The sequence below is a fragment of a genome, unplaced genomic scaffold (assembly GCF_019419815.1).
Source record: "Pyrus x bretschneideri cultivar Hongxiangsu unplaced genomic scaffold, Pyrus_bretschneideri_v1 Contig14, whole genome shotgun sequence".
Lineage (NCBI taxonomy): Eukaryota > Viridiplantae > Streptophyta > Magnoliopsida > Rosales > Rosaceae > Pyrus > Pyrus x bretschneideri.
This window is the reverse complement of record NW_025999435.1, coordinates 3974569-3997908: the sequence shown is the minus strand read 5'-3', so window position 1 is coordinate 3997908 and position 23340 is coordinate 3974569. Positions and strand designations below refer to the sequence as shown.

The window sequence follows — 23340 nt, the reverse complement described above, 5'->3', positions numbered from 1 at the left end:
GTATTTTGCATTGCGTTTGTTTTTATAAGAAAAATGTATTTGAATTGTACGAAACAATACCCCATTAATTAAAGTCCACGTCATGCACAAGGCTAATTAAGTCATTCTACCTTTATTAACTCACTTGACGAAAATCATTTTACGTAAACGTGGCATAACGTAGTATATTAGTATCGATTTCGACAATAGAAAATATCGACATCATACAGGGCTGTCTTTAATATTTTGAGATCTTGTGCAAATTTTAAAAAAAAAAAATTCTTCTTATTTAAAAACATATTTATTGTTTTGTTTTGGTGAACAACATATTTATTGTTTGGACAATATATTTATACAAAGCTCAAGAAGTTAATAAAATCAGTATCCCACTTTTACAAATTGAATAATATCCAATTGCCATGAATCATGATTTAGGGTTCAACCATGAAAAGATAGAGCATGACTAAAGGATAGATACGAAAATACGCTTGTATTTGTGACGGAAAGATACACAGGTTAATTTTTTATTACTAAAAAAAAGTGAAGAAAGTTTAGAATGTTATCAATATACTCAAGTCTCCATGGAGTCCTAAGGTGGATGTGGAAGTTGTGGCAAAAGTGGGGAGACAAATACACGCCTCGCTTTCTTGTTGTTGTCAGAATGTACGCGTGGCAAGTAATACACAAGTTTTTTCTATTGCTAGATAAAGGTGGAAAGTTAATATATTAAGTATAAGCTCCACTTAATTAATTGTGATAAAAAAAATTTATCACAAATGGTCATTGAAATTAACCATCACCATCAAGATGATTCCTGAAATTAAAATTCAATCAATGTAGTCCCTGAAAATAGGTATCGCAAATCAATGTGATTATTTTATCACAATTCTGTTAAAATTTTCATTAAATGTTGATGTGGCACATAAATGAGCCCCACAAGATTTACTAGTTTTTATCACAAATGGTTCTTAAAATTGACCTACACCATCAAGATGATTCCTGAAATTGACCCACACCATCAAGATGATCCCTGAAATTGACCCACATCATCAATATCGTCCCTAAAATTGAATACAATCAATGTAGTATTTGAAAATAAGTGTTGCAAATCAATATAATTTTTTCGTCACAATTCAATAAAACAAAAAAAAATTATTATGTGCTAATATGGGTTCAATAATTAAAAATTTTGTCTAAATACCTTTTTGCACAATAAAAAAAAAATTTCTTATAGTAGGGCCTACTCTGAATAGAGATCTCTTCCATAAATTCTCAAATGTATAAGGCTTAACCAAGGCCTAAGAAGGGGTGTGGAAATAGTTTTCAACCAACAATATACACACATCGGTTATAACCTCATTGTCTAAAGGCAAACCTCGTCGTTCTTTGCATCACCAGACCATCAGGAAAGCATCAAACAAGCTCTTTAAGATTAAAGGTTGTGCTGATGTTGATCACCCAAATGTTAATGGTTATGTTCCAAAAGTCGTTGCCAATAGGCCAAGCTGTCACCAAATGTGATCTCGATCCAGGTTCAATTCGGTGAAGGATGTCGAAGTGTGTAAAGATGAGTGTATTGAGAATTTTTTTTTTTTTTTTCTTTTGAGAATAGAGAGCGAATGAGGTAGAGAAATGTTGTATAGGATCAGAGGTGATTGCAGGACTGGATTTTTGGGTTGACAATTTTTTTATTAACTATTAAATTATTAAGCCTATTTGTATTTTTTTTTAATTTAATTAGACTTGTGTGGCCTATTTATGTGTCACATCGGCACATAACAGAATTTTTAACAAAATTGTAACGGAATGACTACATTGGTTTGAGACATTTATTTGCATGACTACATTGATCAATTTTGAATTTCAGGAACCATTTTGATGTCGCGGGTCAATTTCAGAGACCATTTTGATGTTATGGGTCAATTTTAAGGACCATTTTGATGTCGTAGGTCAATTTCAAGGACCATTTATGAGAGAAAATAACTTATGGGGCCCATTTATGTATCACATTATCACTTAACAAAATTTTAAAAGAATTGTGACAGAATAACCATATTGATTTGCAACATCTATTTTTAAGGATTACATTGATTGATTTTCAATTTTAGAGATCATCTTGACGGTGAGGGTCAATTTCAGAGACCATTTGTAATAAAACCCAAATTAAATTGATGGTGATTTTTTTTTTCAGTTTTAAATTTTTTATTAGAAAATTTATATGCATATGTAATATATAGAAAGATAAAAAATTTTGGGGCACCTCATAAATTCGGAAGTCTTGTGCTACTACATTTTTTGCACATCCTCAACGTCCTTGGATCAATAGAAATATCAAAATGAATATTTGTGTAAATATCGATATCAATATCAGTTGATTTCGATAGAAATTTAAAATGAAATTTTAGGGAATGTCAAACATTAATTTAGACGGATATAATAATTTAACGGATATGTCAGAAGTATTAACGAAATCTGCCAATTTTAACAAAAATTTAAAAGTTTATTCGAAATTGGGTAAACTTTAAACTCTACCTCTCTTTTCAAATTTTTTTTTTTTTAGAGTTTTAACAAAAAGGGGATAGCACTATTTATTCTTGATCAAAATGACATTTTGTGTATGAAAAGTCCACAATAGATCAAGTACTTTTCTTTATTTACTTTTATATCATTATTTCATTATTGTAGTGGAGTCCACAATGATGTTGACATTTCTGTCTGAAAATACATTATTTATATGATGTTATTCAACTTATGCTGATTTACTGCCAGCTTTTCATGCTTCCATCGTGTTGTCAATATTATGCAGCTTTTTTTCTGTCAAGTTGTTCCAGTACTGTTTATCGCCTTCCAGTAGCTCTGCATCACTTTCTCTATCTTCTTTCACCTTGTAATACATGTTTGTTTTTTCTTCTTTGAAAATTTGAGGTTTCCAGTAGGACTGATGATTGAGTTTTGTTTTACTGTAAATATGTATTTCTTCTTCTTCTACTACTAGTAACATATCATACCTAAAATATTCAAATTCGTCTAAGATGAACATTTGGATCCTTCAATATTTTAGAATATTTTTGTATGAATGAGTCCACCTGTGTGAGGAGATAGGGGATAGTCTAAAGGACTCTTCATTAATCATGGTTATATGTCTAGTTTTCTCCTTATGCATATGTGCATACCAGTTTGGATGACTACTCATAAAAACTTATGCGAATTTCTTTCCACTGCTCTAGATAATATTTTGTTACTTTTGTAAGCTTTTCAGGGTATGATTTTAGTTGGGAAATATAGTTAATAAAGATTTTATCAAAGTAGTCAAACTTTAATAGTAAGGCCAGGGTAACTTTTACTACATTATGCTTTTTTCAATGCTCATAACTAAAATGACATGGTCTAAAATCTTTCATGTTAATCCTAGCTCATTATTTTGATGTTGTTCCATTTCAATATCTTTTTCTAAGAACTCAATCTTAATCTCTTATATGGGCACATTAGCCTCTTGTTCTATGAGTTCAATAACTTCTTTTTCTTTATTCTTATGTTGATCAGTTTTCAAACCTATTTTCAATTCTTTTTTCAGGATGTCACTTGTCTTTTACTGCATTATAAGGGATTGGAGTTCTTGATTCATTTTGGTAAACTTACTAAGTAATGACTCATGATCTCTAGAAATGACTTGAAGGTTGTGCTCAAGAGAATGAATATGATGTTGGCTTTGATGGAAATTGAAAGTAAAACTATCAAACTCATGTTTTAAGGCTTTAATTAGTTTTTCATGACCTAACCTCATGCTTGGCTATTTGATTTGAATGTTCCAAAAATTATTTAAGAGAACCTGTTGCTTATCAGAGAGTTTTGGTACCATTGTCCTATACCTCAGAGTTGGATTTCTGATTTCTTCAACAATATTGCCAATAAAATTGAAAGTGGGTAATGGTGGTGATGTTGGTCTGCTTATGCTATTTTGAAAACCATTGAATGACAGAAGCTCATGGTGCATCATTATGCTATTGAAATGTGCTCTTCTACCTTATGGTCTTGTGCTATTTGAGGATGATGATCCACGATATTCCATTCATATTCAACAAATTAATCTTGATAAGATATCAGGTAATGTATTGTCATTACCTTTCATATGTTCAAAAATTGGGTTAAAATCATTTCCCGTAATTGAATCAACAAAATTAACCCATTTTTAGACTCCCTGTTTATTAGCATGTATTTTGTTATAATAAGAAACTATATTTTGACAATCTGTTCTAATCGTAAATATTTCATCATGTAGAAATAAAGAGAATGTTTCTAGTGAGTTAATTATTCCTAAAATTTCTAAATCCGTTTACGGTAATCTTGACTGTACATCACTAAATTTTCCTGTTGAATATCTATAAACTTGTTCGTCAGACTTTGGTGACTCCTTATTTTTTTTTTTTTGTATAGTATACTTGACCATCATAATAATGAAGCATCTGTTTCCACTATTTCGTAACTATCATCTAATGATAATGTTAATGGCTTAAGTTTAGTAATTTCTTCCTTTATATTTTGAACTAATTTAATATCTTCACTATTAAAATACTTTTGTCCAGTTTTGCTAGTTTTACTATGTAATGCTGCTATTTTTCTACCTAAATCAGGGATAAAATTTCTTGCATAATTTAATAATCCTAAAAATGCTTGTAACTGTTTTTTATCTTCTAATTTATCTGGAAATTCTAAGACATTTTTAACTATATGATATTGTAATTGTATTGTATATGACTTGATATACTTCCTAAAAATTATATATCTTACTTTTCTAATACTACTTTATTTTTTCTATTAACAATTCCATTATTGATGAATTCTTATAAAAATATCTCTAAGTGCTTTCTATGTTCATTTATATTTGTATTATGTACTAAAATATCATATACATAAACACTACAAAAATTATTATATTTCTTGAAAATTTGATCCATCTTTCTTTGAAAGAGCGATAGAGCATTTTTAAGTCCAAATGGCATAAAAAGCCACTCAAAATGTCCTTCTGGACAAGTAAAAGTTGTCCACTCAATTGATTCTTCCGCTAATCGTTTTTGTCAAAATCCTGATTTACAATCAAATTTGCTAAAATATTTACTCTCTTGAATTTTATTTATAGCTCATCCTTATTTGGTAACTTATAACTATCTTCATATGTATTATCATTTAATCTCTTGTAATTATAAATTATTCTAGCTTTACCTCTCTTTAGTTCTGAATGTTTTCTTACAATAAATGCTACTGATCTATGTCTAGACTTAGAGGGTCTAATTACTTTCAAATTTAACAACTTTTTTATTTGTTACTTAAACTCTTCTTTAGCTAATAAATTACAAGGCATATCAGCTATCTTAATGGTTAAATCTGGATTAATTATATCTAATTTTACTAATATTTTATTTTTATTCCAATGTAACTGTTGGTCTTCTCCTACAATTAGTTTGTTTTGTTAATTATAATAATTCTTCTAAATTCTTTGGCCTATCTAACTATTATATTTCTATACAGCTTCATTTTTCTAAAATCGGATACTCATTTCAAATCTTTCTTCATCAAACCCTTCTATATTATTATGCTCATCATTTTCTTTTGAATTTTTTAAATAATAACCATCTTGGCCACTAAACTCTTCTATACTTATACTTTTGTATGCTTCTTCAGTATTACTTTGATCAATTATTGTAATGTATTTTTTAAAAAATGTTATGCAAGGATTCATAAATAAAAAACCTTATAAGCTTTTCAAAAAGTTTAAACCTAAAATAAATGGGTATGATTCTACTGGTGAAATAAATGTTAGTGGTAAATTAAATTGTTGTTTTTCAACTTTAATAGACTCATTATTAATACAATGTGTTAAATAAATTGGTCTCTCATCAAACTGTGTTATTCTCACTAGTTTTGCTAATTTTTGTCTATATTTTTCTGGTACTAACTCTTCTCTTATGACACTCTTTGTACTTCATGTATCTATCATAGTTGTTGTTTGTATCTTATGTTCTTTTGTTAATTTTATTTCACAATTTATGGTAATTAAAGAACTATGTTTTGGCTTTTCTATACTATAAACAATATTTCCTAATATTTCAGTACTTTCTTGTGATTACACTTAATTAACTTCTAATAACCTATTACTATAACATTTTTCACATAATATTGAATATGTATTATAGTATTTATTTGCAACTAATTTACTACACTTATGATATTTTTCTGGCCAATCTAAATTAATGTATTTATATTCTTATTTATGTTGTTCTTCTATGAATATGCACATATACTCTTCTACTATTTGTGCTACTTAAATATTTCGAGTCTGAATCTATTATGTTAATACTCTATATACTATAAATACTCTCATTATCACTAAAATCATTTAAATTATATATTGACTGTATATCCTCATCCTCTTCTAACTTAAACAACTCCATCAAATGTACTTTATCTCTAGGCTGTTTTCCTAATTTTGGACATTTAGGTCCATATATGTCCAACTTCTCAACATGAATAACATTTACAATTACTCTTATCTTTTGGTGCTTCATATTTTCTAATCCAATGTCTGCCGCTTCTTTTTCTAAATTGTTTCAGAATATATTTTCTCTTCCTATATATTCCTGAAGGTCTTATGCTGAAATTTTTATATTGCTTATAGGGTTTATATGACCTATATTTCTTTTTGTATATTTTCTTTTGCTTATTTTTCTTTTAACAACCATACTATTATGGTAAATCTATATTTTTAGAGCTCATGTAAAATTGCTTTGTAATCTATCTCTTAGCTTTTATTTGGCTACACTCTTGTCTAAATATGTCATATACATGTTGAATTCGAGTCCTATTGCAATATCATTTTTCTTTGGATGTTTTTGTCAATCATTCCAAATTTTTTCTCCTATTTGTCCTTTTATTTTCATCATATAAGTATCTAATAAATTAATATCACTAATTCTACCAGTTCTTCCTAAATATTTAAAGAAATTTGTTGTATACTCAGCTATATACTGTAAATCACAAATTTGTAATTGTTCTAAATTTCTAATTGTTCTTATTTGTTCTTGTTCGCTTCTGCCATCTAACCTATTATGATCTAAAAATTCTTAGTTAATCAAAGTAACAAAACCATCAATATTAAAATGTGTTTTAGCTGCCTGATGTTGTTGTGACATCCCACATCGCCCAGGGGACTGATCTTTATATGTATATTCTCATCCCTACCTAGCACGAAGCCTTTTGGGAGCTCACTGGCTTCGGGTTCCATTGGAACTCCGAAGTTAAGCGAGTAGCGTGCGAGAGCACTCCCAAGATGGGTGACCCATCGGGAAGTTCTCATGTGAGTTCCCAAAAACAAAACCATGAGGGCGTGGTCGGGGCCCAAAGCGGACAATATCATGCTACGGTGGTGGAGCGGGCTAGGGAAGTGGTCCCCCCGGGCCAGGATGTAACAATTTGGTATCAGAACCTAACCCTGACCGTGGTGTGTCGACTGGGACGTCGGGCCCCTAAGGGGGGTGGATTGTGACATTCCACATCGCCCAAAGGAGTGATCCTTATATGTATATTCTCATCTCTACCTAGCACGAGGCATTTTGGGAGCTCACTGGCTTTGGGTTCCATTGGAACTTCGAAGTTAAGCGAGTAGCGCGCGAGAGCACTCCTAGGATGGGTGATCCATCGGGAAGTTCTCATGTGAGTTCCCAAGAACAAAACCGTGAGGGCATGGTCGGGGCCCAAAGCGGACAATATCGTGCTACGGTGGTGGAGCGAGCCCGGGAAGTGATCCCCCCAGGCGGGGATGTGACACTGTTCTGGATTTTGAATTTCTATAAATGAAAATAATCAAAAACTAAACCATGTAAAGTATGTTCAAAATAATCTAACATATTTTGTGAATTACTAAAATCTAACATTAATGTTGCATGTATGCAACCTTTTTCTCATCTCTCAATTGTTCTCTCCCAATCTTGTAGATCTACATTATCTAAGTTTAATATATTTCCTGGTATATTAATTTGTTCTAACCCTCTCAAATATGAAAATTCTATTTTTTTTAGGTTTTATCATGCTTTCTTCTATGTGGTCTACTTGTGCTTCTTCATTATAGTGTTCATTTATTGATCTAAAAAATTGTTGATCAGTTCTACTTGCTTGTCTTGGATTTTTTACTCCTGATGTACTACTTTCTTCTGTTGGATTACATCCTTCTTCCAATTCTAATAAATTATTATATTCTTTTGATCATAATATATGTTCCACTCCTATTTCTAAAATTAATTTTTTCATCTCTTCATTTGAAATTATGTGTAGTCCTAAATCATATGTCTTATATTTTCTAAATATTGTTCTTCATCTAAAGGATTAATATATTATCTACAATATGATCAAAATTTTGCTCAACTAAATTAATATCTAAATTATCAAAAGTTATATGAATATTCTCATTTTCAATCTCCCTTTCATCCTTTTTTATTTTTTCTAGTTGCTTGTAATTAATAAACTTAATTGTTGCTTGACCTGTACTAGTTTCATATTTTTGTACTTTATCTTATCGTCTATTTCTTGCTACTTGTAAATTAGGTAATATCGACTAAGTTCATTCTAAAAAGCTATTATTTACGGGTTTTGCTTCTATCATATTTACATGTTTACTACCAAATGTTTGAACTAAAATTTGAAATTCTAAATTAAACTTGTGATTATATCTATCAGACACTTTACCAAAATAAATTAAGCTAATACATAATACTAATGTTTTTGTGCCTACTTGTGCTCTAGTTAATCTTGATATTCCAATTAATATTGTTCATATATGAATTTAACTAAATTGTGACTTTCTCAAATGAGTAATTGCTTCTTTACTAATTAAATTAAATGTAACTTCTTTATCAATACAACTAACTTCATGTTGACTGATGCTACTTACAATTCTGCTTTTATTTTCAAATAAACCTAATTGGTACAAATTATATTTATTTTTCTGTGTTATCTCAAAACCTCTTCGAATAAATTATTGTGCTTCTTCTTCATTTGAATAAATATCTTCAGCTCTAACTACTTTTTTTCATTTTCTCTTAAAGAGTTGCATTTTCTATTATCAAAATGATTTATCTTATGTCTTCTAATATGATTATTTGCACTTAAAGTTAAAATTTCTAATTTTTCTAACAAAGATAGTGGAAGTGATGAAGATGCGTTATGTAAAACTTGGATTATTTATATTATTTGTTCTTCAACTTGATCTAATTTTTCAGCCAAACTTAAAACTAATTGAATAATTAAATTATTTTGCCTAACGGAAATATTACTACTAACTATTTGTGTTGAAAAAACTGTTAAACCTACTGGCTCCTTATCTAACTTACTAGTTTCTTTTAAAATTTGAATATATCTTCTGCTAGTTCTAGAATCGGTCATTAAACTAATAATTTATCTATTTTACTACGCAACTTATCTACTTGTTCACTCAAATCTTTTTGCACTAGTTGAATTTTTTGAACTTCTAATTTTAACTGCTCTACTATTTCTAATGATGTAAGTTCTACTTGCTTAGGCTTACTATTTATGAGATCAATAAGCTCTTTTATCTCTCTTTTGCTAGGAAATTTTTGAATATTTTTATTATTATCTTCTAACTAAGATATAATATAATCTAAATTTTGTCTAATTGTTTTTGTGGAATTTTTCTGAAAAATGTTCTAACAACTGGTTTAATAAATGATCATGCTTATTATTTTCTAATTTTATATTTTCTGCTTGACTAATAATAAGATCTACAATATTATTAGCTTGTGAATTTTTTTCACTATGCAAAATATGATTATGCTTTCTTAATGGAAAATAACAAAATAAACTATTTTGGTTTAAGGTTATTTTTCTTTTTTGAGGTTCACTAATTTCTAAATTAAGGTATTTTATCATAAACTACAGTCTACCTTTCTCTAAAGTTACGGCTAACTGGTTCCTTAGAAACTCTCTTTTTTCTCTTAATGTCTCTAAAACTTGATTAGTTGCTCATTTCGCTTCTAAAACTTTATGATGCACTTCAGTGTTATTATATTTACTAATAAATGAAGGATGTTCAAGATAACCAAAATAAAATTTTTGCTTCTTCAAAGTCGTGCTAATTCTTTTGGATATGTATGCTAATCTTCTCTTTATGCTAGTTATAGTTGGGCGTTTAGGACAATAAAAACCTGGTGGTTGTGGTTGACAAGGTCTACAAAGACAATAATATATGTTGTTCATACAAAATGAACAAGTGTGATATCAGTTGTATTAATGACTTCCATCCTCAAGGTACTTTACTATTATAATTAAACTATTAAAATGCTAAACTTGACTCTGATACCACAATCGCACATCAACACCCAGTTTAATAGTCGGATGACCATTAGAACAATTAGACATAAAACCTTGCACATGGAACTCGACATGTTTCAGTATGACGGCCACTCACAATACAAATATGAACTCAGAGGTACGAAGAACTCAGAGGTACCTTGGTTAATGTCCAATTATTTGTATGGCAAGCATTCAACTATAACAGAGTGCTCGAACAAATTATGATCGTCAGTTTAGCAGGTTAAATAACTACAATAATGTTTCCATGTTTTGGACTAGAAATCTAATTAAACAAACACACTAAAGAAAGAAAAGAAAACTTACTTAAGACTTGTAGATTGCTTGAATATGCACACTTGAACTTTTATTAATATATAGAATGTTTACAAAGATAATTGTTTACAAGAAAGCGTTTACAATAATGTCATGAAGGCTAAATATGAAGATGGTACGAGAGTAGGGTGTTTAAGTGTTTGCGAGGTTGAGATATGTTTTCAGATGTTGAGAGAATGTATGTTCTGCATGGGAGGAAAAACTCTTTTATATACAAATCCTAAGATAGAATACGTTTCAACTATTTACAACTTTTTGAAAAGTGACAACACATTGTTTCTGAAAGCTGTCAGCACTATTTCTGAAAGCTGGCTGACATGTCTTTATGCATGTGAATCCATGTTGCCTTGGCTGCTACAATGTTTGCCACCTTGTTTTTTGTATTCCAATGTAATATGAAAATGTCAGTCCTCTTTTCTCTTCCTTTTTGATATATTCTTTAGTGAAGTCATGTGAACTTTGTTGAGTATTGACGCAATCTTGTATGGATGTTTGAAAGGTGGGATCGGCATTTTTGAAAATTCATGTCCTGATGTTGAAAAAGAAAGTTTTTTGGGGTTTTTGGTTAGTTTTCCTTTTTTTTTTAAGGGTAAAGTACAAAAAACTACCTCAATTATTGGTGTCACGACACTTTCATACCTCATCTTTTTAAAATGACAATGTCATACCTTATCTTACGAATTTGTGTTAATGTCATACCTCCGTCAATTTTTCTGTTAAGTGTTGACGTGGCTAGATACGGGGATCACTCACTAATCCAACTGGATTAAAATATAATAAATATATATTTTAATAATTAAAAATTAAAAAAAAGATTATAGTAAATCTCTTTCTTTTCTCTCTCTCCCCCATCTCTCTCGCCTCTCTCTCTTCTCTCCATCCCCAAAACCCCTTCCCACTCGACCCCCTCGACCCCTTTCACTCGTCCCCCCAACCTTCCTTCACCACCCCCTCTCTTTCGCCTCTCTTTTCTCTCTCTGGACACCCATCTACATCCCTCAAACCCTTCCCACCCGTCCCCCCCAACCTTCATCCCCCTCACCCCTTCTTCCCCTCGCTCCTCGTCTTCCCCAAACTCAAAACCAGAACCACCTAACTCATATCCCACCCCGCCCCAAACTCAAAACTAGAACCACCCAACCTAGATCCCACGCTCCCGTCTTCTCCGTCTTCCCCGAATGGTTTGGACCACACCTAGATCTGACAATCCGTTAACCCTGTGTACAATGTCTCATTGTTCAACATTGCCAACGCATTCACAGCGTCCTCATGCGCCTTGACCGACTCGACGCAACGGAGATCTGAGTTCTGCCAAATCTTCAGGCTCGACACAGCGGAGATCCAGAGGCATTTCTCGTGGCCCAATGCGGCGTAGAAGAGGTTGTGGTTGACGGCGAGGCAGGTGATTGAGAGGAAGGGACGGCGGGGCGGGAGAGTGGTGAAGCAGAGGTGGGATACGGAGAGGTTGATGGGCTCTAGATGGGAGAGTTTTTGGAGGGAGAGGTTGCGCAGAGAAGATGGGGGCAAGGGGAAGAAAGGGTGAGGGGGATGAAGGTTGGGGGGAATGGGTGGGAAGGTTTTGGGGATGCAGGTGGGTGTCCAGAGAGAGAAGAGAGGTGAGAGAGACAGGAGAAAGAAGGTGGATCCACAATTTTATATATATAATTTTTTTTTAAATTTTTTAAATTTTAATTATTAAAAAATATATTTAATTATATTTTAATCTAATTGGATTAGTGAGTGTCCCTAGTATCTAGCCATGTCAGTATTTAACAGAAAAATTAATAGAGGTATGACATTGTCATTTTAAAAAGATGACGTATAAAAGTATTGTGACATTAATAATTGAGGTAATTTTTTGTACTTTATCATTTTTTTTTATGTACTTTCACCAATTAATCGATTGTATTAAAGGAATTTTAAGTACTGACTTAAAAAAAATCAGTAATCTGATGTGGTCATCAGAGAGCCGCACAAAGGGAGTCGCTGGGAGTTCAGATCTGGTGTGGCAAGATTTCCTCTGCCCACCCTCCGCCTGCAATTTGATATTGACAACTGTCCCTTCATTTAAAAGAAAATGAAAAGCCCAAAACAGTGAACGGGCTCCCATCCCATTTTGTCGATCAAGTTCCCTGAAGATTTTGAAAGAGGGAGAGAGAGCGCAAGATGAGGTTTAACTGGCGGCGTAGATGAGCGGTTGTCGGCGGCGGAGGTAGGCTGGGGAGCTTTGGTGTTGTCCGGTTGTAGTGTCTTTTTCTAAGTTTTTTATTTATTTTTATTTTTTTATAGAGTTAACGGAGTTAAGTTGGTGTGAAATGCAGGCAGAGGGTGGGCAGAGGAAACCTTGGCACAGCAGATCTGCGCTCAGTTGCTGGACTGACCATATATATACAAACACCAAGATTTCGTTATCCGTTTGTGGACGTTACAAACTCTTCACTTCCAGCATGGCTTCGTCTTCCTCCACTCTGCTCTTTCCATTTGGTAATCACTTTTGTTCTTCATTTTTCTTATTCATTTATTTATTTACAATCCATGCATTACTTTAACATCTTCGTAGTTCTTATCAATCTCAGTGCGATTCATTTCAAACTTTTGAAAACGATCTTCTGTTTCGTTCTAATACAAACCCTAAATTCATAACTGTAACATTTGCCCCTCTGTTTGGAGGGAGAGACGAAAATGTTGAGACCAATCGAGAATGTAGTGAATTATCCATTCCAGTTCAATCCTCGAGAGCAAACGAGGCCTAAAAATTGATACATCAAAATGGTGTTTTAAACGGCGTGTGATCCAATCCAAGAAGCTTTGTGCTTGCTCATGTGTGTGTGTGTCGTGGCTTTAGATATGCTGTTTCTGTTTTTTAAGTTCTACCGAAATGCAATATCACAGTATTAGTTCTGTTGCTTTTCCTACAAGTTAGGTTCATCTTCTGGAAAAGGGATGTCCGCAGATTACCAAGGCGTTTCCTGCAACAAAGTTCAAGGGATGCTTATCCGATGTTCTAATTCACAAGTTACTATAAATGCTACAAGGTCAAGAGTATGTAAGGATGAGTTTAATGTAATCAAAAGAAGAGATATGATTGGGTTGCTTTTCGGAGTTTCAAGCGCTGTGACAGGCGCATTTGAAGCTGAGGGAGCTGGTCTGCCCCCAGAAGAGAAGCCTCGACTGTGTGATAATTCTTGCGAGAAGGAGCTTGAAAATGTATGGTGAGGTTGAATTGATCCCTTGGCTGCATTCTATATGCTATGGGAGTTCAGTTGTTAATTATTCACTTCAAAACTCTAGCAGGCTGTAAAACTTGGATTTTACTGATCTCTCGATATTTTCTCTTAAGTCCTTGAAAATAATATAAAGTTTAGGAAATAATATCGTGATTAAACTCTTAAGTAAAAATTAGCTCAAACTGGAATGAACGAAGTTATGTTTTAGGGGGAAGTTTTTTTTCTGTAGCTCACCCAAAGAAAAAGTTCTACTTAGGTCTTTTAGAATCAGCTTTAAATGATATTTTCCCGGCATTAACGTTTAGGTTCAAAATAGATAGGGGTTATCTCTAATTTATTAACCAATCCAAGGTTATAAATCTAAGTTCTAAATTATGATTCTACACCCTAAAACAATCAACCATGTCACCAAGTTAAAGAAAATTGAGTAGAAGTGAGGTCTTCACAACGCTTCCCGCAGAAGCCATCTTAAGCTTGAGAAATACTTGCACAACTTTATAACAGCTCATATGAATACACACTGTGGCCTTCATTTGGTAAGGACTGGATTGTTTTTTATTAAAGTGGTCATACCGATTCTTTTCTTTTGGGAGTTCAGTGGGTGTCTGTCAGTGGCAAATGCCTTTTGTTGATATGATCTATCAATTGTACTGGTAAATGATGTTTGAAATTGTCATTTTGTTGAAGGTGCCTATGGTAACTACAGAGTCTGGTTTGCAGTACAAGGATATTAAAGTTGGTCAAGGCCCCAGTCCACCAGTCGGTTTTCAGGTGTGTAAGATTTAAATCATCCTGGCTTGTGAGAACTAGATTTCACTGCAATCTAGAAAAAAAAGGGGATTTTCTGAAAGCGTTTATTGTTTGTGGGTTTCTTGAGTATGTTGATTGATTGATTGATTGATTCTCATACTTGGTTTGTGTTATGAACACGCGCTTGATTATTAAAAAAAAAAATTGAATGAATTTTTCTTATCTGATATTGTCTCTGGCCCCCTCATCTCGGCTCTTTTGTGATTCCCCCTTTCTTACCGATAGACTTCTTACAGTCCTTTATAGAGTCACATGTGGTTATTTCTTCTGAAGCCATAGCAGATAGGATTGTGCATACTTAAATCTACCCGTTGATTTATGGGCATTTGTTTTTTGTGTTTCTGACTCTTATTACATTGGCGCTGTTTGCATAATTTCTGTATTAACAGGTAGCAGCGAATTATGTAGCCATGGTTCCATCTGGACAAATATTTGACAGGTAAGCATATTGTTATATCTTGATAGAAGTGGAAAATAGAAATGAAATGGCTTAATGTAGATCAGATGATCTTTTGGTAAGAAACATAAGTTTATGAAAAATAAAATATAGTACAACCACTGCAGACAAGTTGTCCCTCTAAAGATCTGAATTTCTGAATCAACAAAGAGAACGTTGGAGCCCTCGTTTCTATTTGTCATTATCGTCCTCTCCTTCAGGTTTGAGAGTGGCAGTTTGTGCCTTTGACCAGTAATGAGGAGATACTCTCACCTAATCCTCTATTTATTTTTTTGTTTGAAAATTTTGAACACCAAATTCTGAGTTTGTCCCATGAAACCTCCAGCCCATATCCCCCACATCCGAGTTTATACAGACTCCTACTCCATAATGCCTTTTGCCTTCTTACCATCACTAAACGTATTGTGCTTCTCACAAAAAAGGGTTATGCATGTAGTTGGGTTTACCCAACTCAATCAATTTCCCTGAACAGACTCGACCACCAGTATAATGCTATTGGATAGTGAAGAAACAAATGATCCACATTTTCAATCTCTACTTGTGCACCATTGGGAAAAAAGACAAAATGTGGGTCTTCTCCTTCGGATCAAATCACAGTGGACTTAGGGTTCAGGGTTTCAGGGAGCTGATTACTGGTTGTATCGTGTGTAGACTAACTAGTGCAAAACCACAGTGCATAACTTTTGCATGCTGCTTAATGATATTTATAAAAGGCTACTATTATCCAACAATAAGGTATCTGAGAGAGTAAAATTCATATTGGTAATGTATAACTGTACAGTCTTGTTATTTTCTAAAGGTTAGCTGCGCCGGGCTTAATTTGTGGAGCCGTCGTACATTTTTATCTTTTTTTCTGTGGAACATGTCTTGTACTTGACAAGTTTTGATGGCGGGTAGGACTAGACTCAGTTTCTTACTCTTTTACTCTTTCTTCATTTGTACAGTTCATTGGAGAAGGGTCAAGTTTATATATTTCGTGTTGGCTCTGGTCAGGTAAGCTCTACAAATGTCTCCAAGCATATATGTTTATTCATGATATTTTGTTTCCATCACCCCACCTCGTCACTTGAGAAGAGTAATTTGGATTTATGATATTGTGGTCTGTTTGTGCGTAGATTTCAAATTCAGTCTACTTAACATTGATTCTTCTTCTTGAAACAATTAACACGCCCCAAATACGACTTATTTGGTTTCCCAGTAATCAATGGAATAAGAGGTATTGAAGTTGTTCTGGGGATAGCATGTTATCATACAATCACGCAAGCAAAAAATTAATAAAAAGAAGAAACCCTAAAGAATGAAAGCCATGTGATGTGCATGACTAAAGTGATGTCTCAATGGTTCTTACTGCATCATTTGAAGTGCTTTATCACATTTTCAATTCATTATAGGAATTCCAAAGCGGAACAACTTTCGTGGGGGAAAAGGATGTTTGCTAATATTTGTAATTCAAAGTAGAACAGGTGATCAAGGGACTTGATGAAGGGATCTTGTCCATGAAAGTAGGAGGGAAGCGACGACTCTACATCCCAGGATCGGTAAGGCTTTTACTTGGCTTTCTAAGAAATCATAGGATGGCAGTTCTAATCTTTGTGCCTTTACTCTGCTTTTGATTAGTTGGCATTTCCCAAGGGTCTCAATTCAGCTCCGGGAAGACCAAGGGTGGCTCCAAGCAGTCCGGTTGTTTTCGATGTGAGCTTGGAATACGTACCAGGCCTTGACATTGAGGAAGAGTAAGAGAACAGATGCCTCTCTTCTTTTATATATTTTTTCTTTGTAGTTGTTGATCTTTTCTGAACACAGGAGCAACATAAAAGATCCATGATGTAAGCACTTGCATTGAATATGTCAATTAATTCAATTTTTTCTTCATATTTTTTGCAAAAAAATATTAAATTGTCTTTCTTTAAATTGTTTCGTGAGATTTTAGAATATTATGCTGATCAAATCCATGTCAGTTTGATTGTTTAAGATGAGTTAAGTCCAAATTCTCCACACTTTGGTGTTGCTGCTTTTCTTTTCAACCCTTAATAGAAGGACAAATCCGCACATGGATGTCTCATTACACAAACTAACAGAAATCAAAGAAGCACCATTAGACTAAGCGATAGTTGGTACCTAGAAGCCACTGAGAGACAAAGACTCGTGTCGCTCTCAAGCAACTAGCTGTGGTTGCTGGTGGGAGGCGGGGTTCATCGTTGAGGCACAAACTGTTTGATTTTCCTAAATTAAGAGTTGAGTTTGCTGAATGATATATAGGTGGTTGCTGGAGCAGCATCTCTGTTGGGAGTAACATTTTAAGTACAAGCCCTTGTGTTTTGGAGATATGTAAATGTGGTTTGACCCACCTCTTCCATTTTATTGCTTTCCTTTTCTCTTATGAGATGAAAAAGAAGATGCAAATTCATATAAATACTTACATTTTTCACCCAAAATTATTATTTTACATCATTTTACCCGACTTGAGATGGATTTAAATCATAAATAGCCTTATTCTTTTAGTGAGGCGAATCAAACCTAAGATGTAAATTCAATAACTATTTGCGTTAAGACACTTAGTACCATAGCCAACGAGTTCGAACCAAATAGTTATGATTGACCCATTTTTGGATTAGGAGTAGGCTTCGGGTGGATTTTGAGTTAGGCTTCAAGTCATTGGCCAACCTAATAGCCTCAGGTTGGCAATGTTAGAACCCATTGCCACCCCAAAGAAAATGGGCAAACCAACCCACCCAAACTACGTGGGTTTGGATGGGTGGGTTCTACAAGTTGGAATTAATTATTTTACTTTTTATTCCTAATGTGAGCATGGGCATCACTACATGTTAGTTAATATTTAAACTTTATTATTAAAATAAAGTATAAATAGAAAAGTGCTTTTATTAACTATTGAATTTTATGTATTTGTCTATTTGATATGTGCGCTTTAAGGGAAGGAGTTTCTTTTTTTTTTTTTTTTTTTAAATGGGGATTAGTTGTAGGATTCATTCCACATTGAAATTCAACGATCTGAACCATCTACTTTGTAAGTCTCGATTCATAGATCATTCTTGAAGAAATTAAATTAAATCCAAAATCGTTTGCCTACTTAATTATTACGATGAAATTTCAATTTTTTTTATAGAATGAAGTGTTCGTCAATTTCTTTAAACTCAATTAGATTTACTATGCCATGTAGTAAAAATGCAACTCAAACGAAAGTAGCAACCCAATTAGCAAATTGATCACGAGCAGAGCCACCCACAAGGGTAAGGTAGACTGTAGCCCAATGAGGTTTTTTGTAAGTGCAGTGCTCTCTACACACCCATTTCTATTTCTCACACATCCCTCTTAGTTTTCAACCTTCACATGGAATGAATTGATGAAGATAAATGTCAAAAAATTAATAAGGGTGTGTGAATAGCACTACTCTTTTTATAAACTCATGCTTTAATGGCTTATGTTAATGATGTAGCCTATATAGCCCACCCAATTCCAATTCATATTATTATTTCATGTATATTTAGTATAGGAGGTAATAAATAATATTTTTTTACGCTAAAAATAATAAATTAGAATCACCCCTCCCCCTTCTATCCTGTTCATTGAAGAAAATTACCATTTACCCTATGCGATTTAGACTTTGTACTTCTTACTCAAGAATTTAGTTTACAATTAAATTCCTATCTCTGCAATTATTTACGTTTCCTTACGATTTTCCAATGAATATAACCTTCGGTACGTTCTTAATTGCTTTATTTACTTATTCTTGATTTATTTAGTAGGTTAATTCTTTATATGGTCTTTGAAGTTGGATTTGGATCCCACTCGGATCCAAATTGTGGGGATCCTAGAAATCCTCGCATCTTAGTCATTTATCGTGCTATTAGAAATCATTAGACTTTTTTTTATTTAAAATTAAACATAAATAATACTTGACAAAAATTGGCCACACGATGTACGATGAATGACACACCCCAACCCAGAAAGTCCACTTGGACCCTGAATCGAGCTGTGCTGGCCGACACCTGGAAGGTGACGAAGCCATAAAATGTGATAGTGCATAAAAAGTGATTAAATTTGAAACTAAAAGTGTCTAAATACCAGAGTGCGCTACGAGTGGGAGCGAACCCATTTCACGCGCGATGTCAGAGCATAAGTAAGGTACAGTAATGTGAGTAAGAATCATACCCTCAAAAATATCCATCAATACTAAGATTCGCCACAGATTTTTGTCGATACAAACTCAGCAGCTAAAACCTGGAGGGCACCAAAGAGAAGGTGTGAGTAAGCAATAAAACCAAGCTTCCCAAAGTTACTACCTCTCTAAAAGTAATGCCCCTAAATGTACAACCCGTATCGTTTTCCGTAAGACAGTACAACATATATACATATATCCAAACCATACTCGGAAATGACCAAAACCACGGTTCGCCATCAACTCCACCATACATCAATAAGTAGGCCAAATGAACTAAATCAATACAAAATGATATATCAATCAGAGTCAGCTAAAATGACATGTACAACTTATCTGTATCTCATCAATCATGGCTAGTATATAAGTCGGAGTCGCCTATAGTGACCTGTACGACTTATCCACATCTCGTCAATCCTGGCTAGCATATAAGTCGGAGTCACCTATAGTGACCTGTACGACTTATCCACATCTCGTCAATTTTGGCTAGCATGTAAGTCGGAGTCACCTATAGTGACCTGTACGACTTATCCACATCTCATCAATCATGGCTAGCATATAAGTCGGAGTCACCTATAGTGACCTGTACGACTTATCCACATCTCGTCAATCCTGGCTAGCATATAAGTCGGAGTCACCTATAGTGACCTGTACGACTTATCCACATCTCGTCAATTTTGGCTAGCATGTAAGTCGGAGTCACCTATAGTGACCTGTACGACTTATCCACATCTCATCAATCATGGCTAGCATATAAGTCGGAGTCACCTATAGTGACCTATACGACTTATCCATATCTCATCAATCCTGGCTAGCATATAAGTCGGAGTCACCTATAGTGACCTGTACGACTTATCCACATCTCGTCAATCTTGGCTAGCATGTAAGTCGGAGTCACCTATAGTGACCTGTACGACTTATCCACATCTCATCAATCATGGCTAGCATATAAGTCGGAGTCACCTATAGTGACCTATACGACTTATCCATATCTCATCAATCCTGGCTAGCATATAAGTCGGAGTCACCTATAGTGACCTATACGACTTATCCATATCTCATCAATCCTGGCTAGCATATAAGTCGGAGTCACCTATAGTGACCTGTACGACTTATCCATATCTCATCAATCATGGCTAGCATATAAGTCGGAGTCACCTATAGTGACCTATACGACTTATCCATATCTCATCAATCATGTGCAGCACATGGCAACCAGTACGACAGTATCGAAGTTGCCTAACTCATAACTGTAGTCATGCTATAACTCAATCGATTCAATTAATACCATAAACTCACCTGAACTTACCTGGGTGTCCTGAGTTCACCTTTGCACTTGAAAGCATTCCCAATAATTATAAGCAAGTAATATACATATGGATATATCATGATGCAATCTACTACTCAACCATATCGTAGCATTTTCAATTATAAACAATATGGTGTGAAGTGTACAATCAATAACGCCATACTCCCAAACTACTTATTTTCAGGGATACTTATCCATAACAATCCAATTAACTCTAATTTAACTAACTAATTCACAAAACTAAAACTTGTCTTTACCAATTTCCTTCGCATTACTCAATTTCCCAAGCAAGGCTTTTGTCTCAAATATTTTATGGCTGCATCTAACGTCTCGTTAGACTGCCTACGTACCCTAAACAGGGATCAAGCCATCCGTAGTTCACATTGTACGTCAAGCATTCACAATAATTATATATGAAAGTAATATGCCTAATCAATTTAAAGGTGTCGATAGAACTCTCAATAATATGCACAATAAAAAGGAAAAGATCCACTCACCTGGAGTCCACGCTATACTACTCTAGCACGCGCATCGAGGCGTCCTGAATGATCGGTCCCTGTGGCCAATTATCAAATCACATCTCAGAACTCTTATCTGAAGAATATGCAATTCACATAAAACACAACCTCGACGACTTTCTAAAATAGGTTGAGACCTATTGACCACAAGTCAACCGTCGATCAAAGATCGACGGTAGGGTTTACAACCCTGTATAACCTGACCCGGAAGATCCGCATATCAGATTTCCAATCTGCAACTTCCAATGATCCACAATATGTTTCTAGAATAACATCTTAAAATTTCATTACGATCCAACGGTCAGATCTTCGCCAATTGCCTAAAACAAGTGGCCGTGAACATTTATTTTACTAACTTACAAATCCAATTCAGGAAGATCCGTAAGTCGGATTCCCGATCCGTAAATTCCTATGATCTTTAAATATTACGTATTATAATGTATCCAATTTTGGTGACGATCCAACGGTCGGATCATCGATTCACATTTTTATCAAGTAGCGTTTTATAACGAATTTAGGTTCCAACGATCAACCTACGTCATTCAAATGACAAAACTAAATTCAAAACATTCGACATAGCCTAAAAATAGCATTGGCGGCTCACCGGCCACGCGCCGCCGCACGCGCCGCCGCGGGTGGCGGTCGGCCGCCCCGACTCGCCGGAAAATCCAACTAATTCCAAAAATTATCAAACTTCACAGAAATGAAGATCTCAGTGAGTGGAGCAACTTTCATACCTGCCACGAAGTCCAAAAGTGGACGGAAGATGGTCAATTTTGCCCACGAAGCCGGCGGGTGCCTAAAACTTCCCGACGTCGATTCGTCGTCTACGGTGGTCCAACGGGGTCAAGGTTGGTTGGGTTTTGCTCCTGGGATGATGGGCTACAAAGCCCAAGTGGTGGCATCGGCCATCGCTTTGCCGATTTGCCGGAAAATGGAGAAGGGTGGCCGGAGCACCATTGATTTTCGTCAACTTTCGTGGCCTCAAACCTCCACATCCCGTGGTCAATCAAGGTGGTTCTTGGGTGGGTTTTGTAGAGGGGAATGAGAGCTTCAAAATGGTGGTGGTGGCATCGAAAAACTCCACCGGAGTTGGCCGGAATCGGCCTTGGAATATGGCCTCGCGGTGGTGCGGGTATGGTGCACGGGAAGCCTTTTTCCCTTTTTTTTTTTTTTTTTTCTTTTCTTTCTTCTTTCTGATTGGGCTTCCATTAATTTAAATAAACACTCACCTTGAATAACCAATTTCGAACGTCCGTAACTATACCGTTATAATTCGGACTCGCAAACGGTTTTCGCCTATACGTTCGTACCAATGAGTACTACGAGGATATGCTAAAAGAATAAGTCCCACATCTCTCAAGTCAATGGTCAACAGAAGTCAAAGTCCGTGCCTCTAGGGCAATTTCGTAAACTCACGCTTTTAAAATAAATTAAAAATGTAAAATTTGGAACGGGTTGTCACAATGAATGGCTAGGATGTGGGGATTCCTAGGATCCCCACAAAGTGGATCTAGAGAGGATCCTCTTCCCTTGAAGTTGTCGGTTAAGGTTATGATTTCAAGAATTGTTTATATTGTATTGTTCTTCTTTTATATTGATTACAAGCATATGGGCACTCATAAAATGTGTATGAAATTTTTTTATTTTTTATTTTTTAAATGGAAGCAGAGAGAGAGAGAGAGAGAGAGAGAGAGAGAGTGTGAGAGATAAACGTGAGAGTGGGGAGAAAAGGTACAGAGCTTTATTTTTTATTTGATATATGTAGGTGAGGTTTTGATTTTTTTTCTTTTCAGTTGTATGAAATTACATTACTGCCCATATTTCTTATTTATATTCAATTTTAATTACATAGTTTGAATGATAATTTCATAAGATTTTGGTTGACAATAATGTTCTATTAATATTTAGTTAAGATTATATAATTTTATATAAGAAAAAATACACATATGATCTTAGGACACTAATTTTAGCTAGCCCACCCAAAAAAAAAATCCTAGCTCTGCCCTTGAAATTGAAATGTAGTTGTATACAAGATTAATTGCTACTTCAAGTTAGTAAATTAGGTCTTGCTATATTTTATTTAAAAAAATTATTTAGTAAAGAGTTTGAAAATAACATTTAGGCTTCACAAGCTAAGATAAACTTTAAAATATTAATATTTTAAGGTG

The 23340-nt window shown here is 34.3% G+C and overlaps 1 protein-coding gene across 1 annotated transcript; it reads left to right on the top strand.

Annotated features, from left to right (window-relative positions):
* Positions 1–12738: 12738 nt before the first annotated feature.
* On the top strand, positions 12739–17037 carry LOC103957717 (peptidyl-prolyl cis-trans isomerase FKBP16-3, chloroplastic). Its single transcript, XM_009369913.3, has 8 exons — positions 12739–12883; positions 12993–13155; positions 13595–13878; positions 14586–14669; positions 15098–15147; positions 16110–16158; positions 16629–16703; positions 16783–17037. Exons 2-8 carry the CDS (start codon positions 13119–13121, stop codon positions 16900–16902), a joined length of 699 nt encoding a protein of 232 aa, XP_009368188.2. The 5' UTR covers positions 12739–12883; positions 12993–13118; the 3' UTR covers positions 16903–17037.
* The last annotated feature ends 6303 nt before the right edge of the window (positions 17038–23340 follow it).

Bases quoted from the DNA above. Each gene is read 5' to 3' on its own strand.
- LOC103957717 (XM_009369913.3), top strand. From the start codon at position 13,119: ATGGCTTCGTCTTCCTCCACTCTGCTCTTTCCATTTG. The intron at 13,156-13,594 runs GTAATCACTTTT...CCTACAAGTTAG, and splicing joins CACTCTGCTCTTTCCATTTG to GTTCATCTTCTGGAAAAGGG. The intron at 16,159-16,628 runs GTAAGCTCTACA...AAAGTAGAACAG, and splicing joins TTCGTGTTGGCTCTGGTCAG to GTGATCAAGGGACTTGATGA.